General features: G+C 59.2%; 1 protein-coding gene across 1 annotated transcript; it reads right to left on the reverse strand.

Annotated features, from left to right (window-relative positions):
- Window positions 1–1223: 1223 nt before the first annotated feature.
- BAK1 (BCL2 antagonist/killer 1) lies at window positions 1224–9153 on the reverse strand. The gene is made up of 5 exons (XM_026053229.1): window positions 9066–9153; window positions 4484–4619; window positions 4215–4358; window positions 2245–2425; window positions 1224–2048 (listed from the first exon to the last, which is right to left on the reverse strand). The coding sequence occupies exons 1-5, from the start codon at window positions 9151–9153 to the stop codon at window positions 1944–1946; spliced, it is 654 nt and encodes a 217-aa protein (XP_025909014.1). The 3' UTR covers window positions 1224–1943.
- Window positions 9154–9717: the final 564 nt, after the last annotated feature.

Genomic DNA, 9717 nt, shown 5'->3' on the forward strand with positions numbered 1-9717 from the left:
AGATACTGAGGACAAAAATCTCTCTGAAGGTAAAGATTAAGGTAGGAAACATGGATGAGCAGAGGCAGTACTGGAGGCTTTTAAAAGCAGAGAGGCCAGTGTCTCTGAGGGAAGCCTTTGGTAGAGCAGGGTGGGTGAGCTGCTCTGAAGACCCCTCAACCTCCCTCTCCCCATTGGGCTCTCATGCAGGTGTCACCAGGGGGATGCAGGTGGCACCGGCTCTGCCCTGGTTTGCTGATCCCCACRCCATGGAGAGGGTCAGTTGTGGCCGCCCTGTCCTCCCTGCAGCAGGAAAGCCCGTCAAGGCTCCCCGGGGCAGCAGAGCTCAGCCTGACCGCGGTGACGTTCTTGCTAGACCCACTGCAGCTTAGGACAGCTCTGCTTTTGGAGAGGGCCACTGCTCGTTTCCTACCTCAGAGGTGCCCTTGCCGGCCAGGCTGCTTTAAGAGCACAAGGGTGCTGGAATAGGGCGAGGTTGACTTAGAGCCRGGCACAGTTTCAAGCCTTACAAAGACCTCTGGAGTAAAAAGGACAGTCAGAGCCAAACCACAGTGGGACTCTCCCCCCAATTTAGAGAAGTCATAAAGATTTGGGATGGAAGGGGGGTGCCTGCTTCCCTCCCTCCCCAAAAGTCACATTTCAGCATGCCACGAGCAGCACAAGGCCAAAGAAACCCTCCATGGAGGCGGCAGTGTGGGCACCGCAGCCCTGACCTCACACAGAGCATGCCAGGACGGTGCAGCGCGGCCGGCTGCAAGAGGAAGGAGCTGCCGGGCATCGCGTGGAGCTGCAGGGCCGGCTGCAAGAGGAAGGAGCTGCCGGGCATCGCGTGGAGCTGCAGGGCCTGCTGCAAGAGGAGGGAGCTGCCGRGCATCGCGTGGAGCTGCAGGGCCTGCTGCAAGAGGAGGGAGCTGCCGGGCATCGCGTGGAGCTGCAGGGCCGGCTGCAAGAGGAGGGAGCTGCCGGGCATCGCGTGGAGCTGCAGGGCCTGCCGCTCGCTCGGGCCGCCCTCGTGCCGCACTCGGCTCTGCTGCAGGGAAGCACCCAGCAGGAGCGGAGGGCAGTGCCCTGTCTGCACTGGCTCTTAGTCACCCCACAGCTTGTTAGTGTTTGGAGACCTGCTGGTGCTTCTCAGCCTGCTGGCAGCCTTTGGACTCGCAGGAGGCTGAGGAGCAGCCCGCGCAGCCCCAGTACCGGTGTCAGCCATGGGAGAGCTGCGGGTCTCCAGGTCTGGCAGGGGAGCCTACCTGCCACCACTGGCAGATACCACCATCGACTGCCACGTGACAGTAGTCGGTGTGTTTCTTCCAAAAGGACATGGATTTTTGGTAGAGAGGGAAAGAGAAGACTCAAATAATTGGGCTCAGGAGCAGAGGAAAAGCAAAGACAACCCCGCAGAGGCGTTTTAATGCTGGCTTGCCCTTTGCTGACTTACAAACAAGAAGTGCAGCGATCAAGGCCGCAAACCCTCCTTAGACGCAGGCAGAGTTGGGGCAGAGTCATCAGCAAAGGCGTCAGCCCTGCGCCTGTCCCAAGGAAGGCTCTCGAGCTCAGCACAGAGCGGACAGGACACGCGCACGCGGACACTCGCATACCGAGGCGTCATCCCAACCCATTCATTCCTCCAGCGCCTGTGTCAGAGGACTCTGCTCTCCCGTCTCAGCGCTACRTGCTACGAGCGATGCTCTTTCCTCGGTAGCTAAGCGAGGCATAAAACAGATGACCAAGTCAAACCTCTCCCCCCTCGCTGCCTCTCTCCGGAGCTCCTGGTGGTGTCTCCATGAATGACAGAGACCCTGGCCCTGCGGTGGAGGGGTCGTAGGTCCAAGCTGCTCTCTCTCTCAGAGGTTCCTCGAATCCTCCCCTCTTGGGAGACGTCGTTATTGCAGAGCAGAGTTGAGAGAGAGCTTAGCTGGGCCCCCCAGCCTCTGTCCCCGCGTCAGTCAGGACCTGAAGAAGTGTCGTACCACTAAATGCCCCACCAAGACCAGGGCCAGCACCGCCAACATATACTTCATGTAAACATTATCCAGCTCGAGTGCAGCCACCTGGCAGGAAACAGAGAGTTACCAGAAGATCCATTAGAGGCACCTGAGCGCTGCCTGGGCCAGGTTTCCACACCGCTCCCATCAGCGCGATCCCACCGATCCCAGTGCTTCCGTCGTCGCCAGCCTGCCCTTTTCCCCGCCCGGCCCCGGGCGCCGCGCGATTCCCCTGGGACAGCCCGTGCGCCGGCTCGCTCACCCATCCTCCCTGCTGGGCGATCCACTGGGCGATGCGGTTGCGCAGCATGAACTCGGCGACGTAGCGGGCGATCCAGCGCAGGAAGCCGGGGATGCCGTGCTGGTAGACGTGGATGGCCATGCGGTACCCGAAGCCCAGCAGGGCAATCACGCGGCCCCAGTTAATGCCGCTCTCAAACAAGCTGAAACAAAGGCGCCGCTCGTCGYGGAGGAGCCCTCGCGAAGCGGCCGCGGGCGCCCCAAGGACCCCGGGGCTGCCGTGCGGCTCCGCGCACGCGGCGCCGGCCCCACGGGCACCTCRGCCGCCCGAGGAAGGAGCGTTTTTGTGGCTAAACAACTAATGGCCGTAAATAACCAACCAGGCTGGGCCTGCAGAGCACGACAGGCACGGTCTCCATCACAACCCCTCTGCCCCACCTAGGAGGGCTGGAGCTGTCCGAGGGAAAAGGAAATCTCCAAATCTGGTCTGTGCAGCTCCTAACTCCAAATATCTGGAGTGGAAGCACTGGGGTAGCTTTTGTGCTCCTGCCACATGCCATCCATCCTACTTTTCCACATACAGGGCCCACGTGTAGGAACAGGATTTTCCCTTTTCCAACAGAGRCCAAGTCCCCCAGAGGCCAAACCTGATCTTCCTTTGGATTGACACATCCATGGACCAGGGGGAGTCTCAAATGTGCCTTGTTGCTCCCTATTGCTCTGGATCCACGTTCTGGGTGCCATGGGCACAAAATGCATCCCTTGGTGCAGGTCATGCACAGATTTAGCTAGACAAATTTCTCTAGTCTTTTCCTCCTGTTTTGCAGTAAGCCAAGTCAGAATAGGAAAAAGAAAAATAGAACAAAAGACCCAACTCAGCCCCTCTGTTTCGACCTGGTGCCCTATCGTGGCTGTCCCTGGTGCAAGGAGCCGTCCTCCCCATGGAGCCTACGCGTGTTGCCGTCTCCAAAGTGTGTGTCGTGCGAGGAGAGGGAAGTTAGAAACCAGGGAAGGAAAAACAACAAAACAGGTGGCACGAAGAGGGGGACAGAGGTTAATTTACCTGTTTGCGGTGCGTTAACCGCCTGAGGGTGGCAAAGCGGTGAAAACAGCGCAGCAGGGCTTCCCGAGGACAGGGGAGCAGCAAGAGGACAGAAGAGAGGCAGTTAGACAGGAGATCCCGAGCAGAGGGTGCGTGGGGCTGGCCCCAGCTGAGAGGAGCCGCGGGGCCCGAGGCCGGGGAGCCGCGCTGGGAACCCGCGGAGCCTCCCTGCTCTCCTAGCGCTGCCACTGGCTTTCCGCCTGGCCCTGGGCAAACCCTGTCGTGTTCATTTACAGTCTCAGACAAACTGCAAAGATGCCTATGGACAAAATGCAGAGATAGAGGTGAGAATTAAGCCCCGTGGAGCACAGCTGGATGTGCCATAGCCACTTCCATGAAGCCAGCGTGAGCCTGCTCAGCACACGGATCCAAACCTATGATCTCCTTGCCTTCACCCTGCAGCTGTGCTTCCAGGGGAAAACTGGGATTCCTAGCTAGGAAGCAAGCAGGCAGCAGGGCTGTCTTCATCCCAGGCTGGTTTTATCTCTGAGTGAAACTGGGACACTTGTTTGGCTCCTGCTTTGCAAAATCACATCTTCCCCCAGACTTTCTGACCCCAACGAGCTCGTGCAGGGATTGCTGCTGTGCAGCCAAGGCATTTCCACGTGACGACCATCCAAACAGGGCGCAGCAGCAGGAGCAAGAGCAGACGGGCACAAACCAGTGAACTTATCTGAGGCTTGACCAAAGGGCAGGGGGTGAAGCTTGAATTGTGTGTCAGAGTCGGGGTGCCGGGGCAGAGCTTGGAGCGGGGCTGCTTTGGGTTGCTGGCAAGTTTTTACCCAGAGCAGCTGGACGTTTTGCTGCGCACTGCCCACTTTTCCCTCACCTTTCCCTCTGGCTCCCTGTAGGAGAAGGTGTCCAGGTGCAGCTGGGGGCGGCAGCCTTACCTGGAGGCTATCCTGGTGAAGTAATCGTAGATGTTCTCCTTGTTGGGCTGCAGGGACTCCAGCATGCAGCGGAACTCTGCGTCGTAGCGCTTGTAAATGTCGTCGCCGATGATGGCCAGGCGCCTTCCCACCTGCGTCCCCATGCTGCCAGGGCGGCACATGGCACAAGAGAGCAGCGCTGGTGAGGGGGCCGCGGCGCCGGCTCCGGAACAGAGCCCGGCCGCGATGGGCGACAGGGATGCGCAGCGCCGTCAGCAGGAGGCTCTTACCTGTCGGGCTCCTGCTGAATCTCGGCAATCTCTGGGTCCATGGGCGCCTCCTCGCCGCTCTCCTCCCTCTCCTGCTGGTAGCGGTAGAAGGCGTAGCTCCGGAACACCTCCTCGCTCTGCGCAGCCACCTGGTCCTCTGAGGGATGCACAAGCACCGAGGCCGCTGAGCAGCTCCCCAGCGCCAACGCAGCCCCGTCCTTCCTTCCCAGCCTCGCTTTGTGCTCTTCAACACTGTCCCCTGCACCTGCGGCCAGAGCTCCCCGCGCTCTGCGGGAGCCCTCCCRTCCCCACGGATCCTGCACGTCCTTCCCCAGGGAGTGGAGCGTTGTTCCCGTCGCGGGGCAGCCCCACGGCCGCTCTCTCCCGGTGGGAATGCCCGCGTTCGGCGGCCGTGGCTCTCGGCAGCTGCTGAGTGCCTCGGCCGGGGCCCGGCTGCATGGTCTGCTGGCATTTCGGAAGTCACCAGGATACACAAGAACTGCACCTGAGACGGCCAGCATTTCCCCGCTGCGGTGGCAGAGCAAAGCGGGAGGATGGTGGCACTAACGTTCTGAACGCAGAAGGTAAAACAAACACAAGGAGACACACATTGGCTTAAAACTGAGCTTTTGGAGAGCTATTATTGATTTTCAGGGGTAAAGGCACACATTTTGGGTCCCTTTTAGGCAAGACGCAGTCCTAGGACTGTCATAAAACAAAGCAGATGTTCAAATGCTCCCGGTAAGGGAACACCTCAGCACTTTACTAGGGGTAAAGTTCAGCTCTGTGCAGCCCTTCCCTCACTGGCAGACTGCACAGTTTTTTCCTATTTCCTAAACATTTGCTCTTCAAGTATCTCCCATGATCTTGCCCCTGTGAGTCCCACAGGGAATTGCTGCAAGGCACCAGCAGTGATGCGGCAAGGAGAAGACAGGCTGGTCAGCGGAGGGTATTTTGGTGGTTTGATTACAGCTGCCAGCCTCGCGTACAGCCATGAGCCGGGCAGCAGCCGTGGCCGCGACAGAAAGTCGTTTTGAAATAACTCGTAACCCGCGAGCTCCAGGGAGGCGATTCTCCATCCAGCTCCTTGCAAGCACAAAACCAGCGAGGTGACGAGGCAACAAACCCCCGGGAAAGCAGCAGGCCCGGGCACGGTGCAGCACATGGAGGCAGGGGCTGAGCTGGGCTGGGGGTGACGTGACGGCGCACAAAAAATGACCTGGGTGAGTCACAAGGAAGCAGCTAGGGCCATGTGGGACGAGGGCAATGCGGCCGCCCTGCCCCACGCCGCCGCACATGGCAGGGGAGGGCAAGGCCCTGCGAGGTGCCCAGCCCCGCACACCGCCGCCTTATCACCCTCGCCGCTGGGGAAAGTACCCGGCCGTCACGCGCGGCTCCGCTTAGAGGTCACCGATCTGCAGGACCAGGGAGCAGCCTGGCCGSGAGCCTGGCACCCGGTGCCCAACCCATCGGGCGCCCGGGAAGCAGCGTGGGGACTGGGAAAGCAACTTCCCAGCTCCCCATCCAGGATGCACAGAAATAGCACGGGCGTATGGGAGCCCGTGTCCCCGCGCCGGCGGGACCTCGCGCTTCACAGACACGCCGAGCTCAGACCTCGGGCAGAAACCCTTTCGGCGCACAAATACCCTGTGCAGCAATCGTTCCCCACTAGAAAGGGATCTGCATATCTGTGCATATCCTGCATTGCTGTCTAACTCATTTCAGCAAGCCCAGCTACAGCCCCTTCCCCAGCATCCCGGGATATCTGCCCATAGGTCCTACTGCTGCAGTCGGCACCTCCAGCTCAAGCCCAGGCTGCAGCCTGGCACAGAGCCAGCTGTCCTGGCAGCACCACCCACGAAATCCTGCAGGTACCAACCATGCGGTGCCAGGCACAGCAGAGGGGTCCCAGGATGGCCACATCGCACGGGACTCCAGGGACAAGGGCCTGGCCCGCGCGAGGGAGTCGGGTTACCCGGAGCTGAGGCTGGGTAAATAAAGGTGCCGGGAAGGGACAAGGCTGCCGCTGTTCTCAGGGCACTGGGTTTTGTTTTGCAGGAGCGGGTTTATTTGGCRGCAAACAAATCCCACCTTTCGGAGGAGCCCCGCGTGGCGCCCGCGAGCCAGAAAACGAAACCGACTGACTCACAGTTTCAGTGAGAGGCAGCGGGTAAACAAATTGCAAGAACAAAAGAGGAAGCGAGAACTAAAAACTCCCTGTTTTTGATAACCCCAGGTGTTATTTTTAGAAACACAAGGACTGGAGAACATACAGCTCGTTCCCCGCAGTGCTGACCTAGATGGGACCATCGTAGCGTCCCTCATGCTCAGGGAGAGGCTCTGGATCAAGACCGGCCTCGTGGATCCCAGTGCCCCCATGGAGAGGGGGGAAGCGGTTTGGAGCCTGCCAGGATTTTCATGCACCGTGGGGGATTATCCTTTGGGCTGCATTAAGGTGTTGGCAGGTCACTCGGCACTGCGGCACGGGACGCAGGTCACCATCAGCAACATTATGCATTTGACACCGGTCAAGGTCTGGGTGCTATCTGCATTTCTGTGCAAGGTCCTCTCCTTCTCGCTGTTCCTGTCTCCCAGGGAGCAGCCGCACRGGAGCAGGAACTGGCAGACCTCAGATACTCATCAGACCTCATTACACCTAAATTAAATAGCCCTGCTGCAGGGCATAGTGCTGGCAGGTGCAGCCTGGCATCCTGAGGAGCTCGGGAGCTAGGCAAGAACCGCACTACGCGGGGCCTCTGCTTGCACGGAGGTTGATTCCCAGGCTGGCAGCCCACAAAGTACCCGAGGGGATGCCCACAGGTGGGTGACATCCCTGCGGTGGCAACGTGCTCCACCAGATAAAGGAGGCAGAAGGCAGCTCCAGAGTGGAGCTGTTCCCGATGAGAAGGGAGACTGCGCAAGGGCTGCCATGGGAGCCACCATTCCCATAGCTGTGTGCAAACCCAGGCAGCATGTCCAAAGGGGGACACACAACCATGCCCGTGCTGCAGGTGAGAGCTGACGAAGGGGAAGATGGATGTGTTAATTCTCTGAAGCAGGAACGCTGTTTCCCGAGCTCAGGCAAGCAGTGGTGGTGCTGGGYCTCCCACCCCTCCTTCTGCAGTGTTTGCTCCCCTTTGCGTGACTATCCATGGGCCAAGCTGCTCCTCTTCACCACGTGCTGCCAGGAACATCAGGCTTCTCAGCCTGGGTTCTATGTTCTAAAAAGAGACGAGACGCGACTGCCACAGAGGCAGGGCAGGAAGAGCAGCACCTCGCTCGCGGCCGCCACCACCGCTGGCAGAACAAGGGCTCAGAACAGCGCTCGAGTGACTCCTTGAGCGGCAGATAAATCTCTTCACTCTACTGCATCCAAAGGCAAACAAACAAACAGAGCCCTGAATGAAAAGCTGATTCAGGACCTGTTGCTGAAAGCTCTCTTCCACCCAGTCATCCTACAGCACACGCTGCTGGAAGCTGCCTGTTTCTGCTTCCAGGTGGCTTCTGTCCCAAAAGGTGCACAGAGATCCCACCTCCAAATTCCAGGCGGAATTTTGGGAGGCGGCGGGATGCCGGTGCTGCCTGCAAGAGCTTGCAAACGTGCAGGAAGTGCGATTGTGCAACGGGGTGGTTGGTGTCTGGGGCCTGATCCCCTCCGTGCGTTTCACATCAGCCTCTCTTTGGCCTCAACAGGAAGTCAGCACACGTAAACAGCTGCTCTAACTCATTTATTTTCATGCCTTATAGACTTTGGTAAGGGAGGGCCGTGTTTTTTCCCTCTCGTGTATTCACGCAGCATCCAGCACTAATGGTACTCCTAGGTGGCAGGGAGTGCAGGTCATACTGTGGCACAAGCAACATAATCAGGCCAATAAAACAGCCCTGAGCTGGGTCTGAACTCAAATGCATAAACAGGTACATATAGCTTCTAATCTCCAGTATTGACAGAGCTGCCATGACTCAGCCTTATTTACCAGTCCACCTGCAAAACAGGCTAAGAAGTCACCCATGCTTAAAAGCTCTCTGTGCAGCGGCACGTTATCATTTGGGGATAAACGGGAATTGAGGTTTTTCCCAGGTTTCTTTCGGCCCTGTTCCCAGTTTCGCCCACTACCGGGAAATGCAATTACACAGTCTGCTGGGCTGTGCACAYGCGGGAGACGGGAGGCAACGCTGGCTGCTCTTCATCCAGAGCTATTCAGCCCYGCTCTGCCAAGATGCTCTGGAGACCTCAGTGCATCCTGCAGCTGAGGCAGCAAGACTGAAATCACCTGTCTGAGACCGGCCATCGCTCAGCAAGGCAAGTTCTTCTGCATGTTTTAAGCATCACGTACCTTTGGTCACCTCAGAAACCATTTAGCCAAGACGAGGATCAGCTACTGACAAATGCCTGCTAGCTAGCGGGCTGAGACTAGCCAGCTCATGGCATAGGTGACYTCAGCGTTCAATTCAGCCTAGCTTTACTGAGCTTTCTATCCCAGGCTTGCAAAGGGCCCTGGAGGTGTGGAAAAGTGTTCTTTTCACAGAAACAGAGTTGGAAAAAGAAGAGAATTGGCTGAAAATGCTTCCTCCCCCGCCCCCAAATATGGCAGGAAACGTTTACCTGAATTGACCTCTGGTGGCTGCYCGTGCCCATCGTCATCGCGGCGCGCGCGGGCGCCCGGCGGGTCCCCGTCGTTCCCGGAGGCCATGGCGGAGACACGCTTGGGAGCGGCAGCTTCACCTGGAGTGGGAGAGACGGGATAAGGGCACCACGTTACGACGGGTGAGCAGCGACACAGGGGGAAGCAGCTGGAGCCGCGAAGCCTCCTGCTCCTCGGGTGCCTCTCGGGCCAGCGCCAGGACACCCCTGGCCCAGGGCAGGGCCCGGGGGGGAAACGCTGCCGCTTTTATCTCCACACASGCCTGGCCCCTCCCTGCCCGGCGACTACCGGTCCCGGCCAAACCCCGCTCCTCGCTGCGCTTCGCCTCCTCGGACCCYGCGCACCGATACCCCTGCCCACGTCACCCCACGCACGCTGGAAACCGCCGCACTTCCTATGGGCCTGGCACATCCCGCGGGGACCGCACTGGCTCCCGCCCAGCCCCTGCCACAGCATCATCCGCAGCGGCTTCGTGCTGCGGGGAGAGCAGGATGAGACACGAAGGGCTCCGGGAGGCCAGCAGCACCCGCACCCCTCTAATTCCACCTCTTCCTTGTGTCTGCTGCACTCATCAGGATAAGAAAGTTAAGTGGGCAGCAAACGCAGGGCTCC

Source organism: Nothoprocta perdicaria, unplaced genomic scaffold (genome assembly GCF_003342845.1).
Source record: "Nothoprocta perdicaria isolate Ctin4 unplaced genomic scaffold, notPer1 scaffold_97, whole genome shotgun sequence".
Classification (NCBI taxonomy): domain Eukaryota; kingdom Metazoa; phylum Chordata; class Aves; order Tinamiformes; family Tinamidae; genus Nothoprocta; species Nothoprocta perdicaria.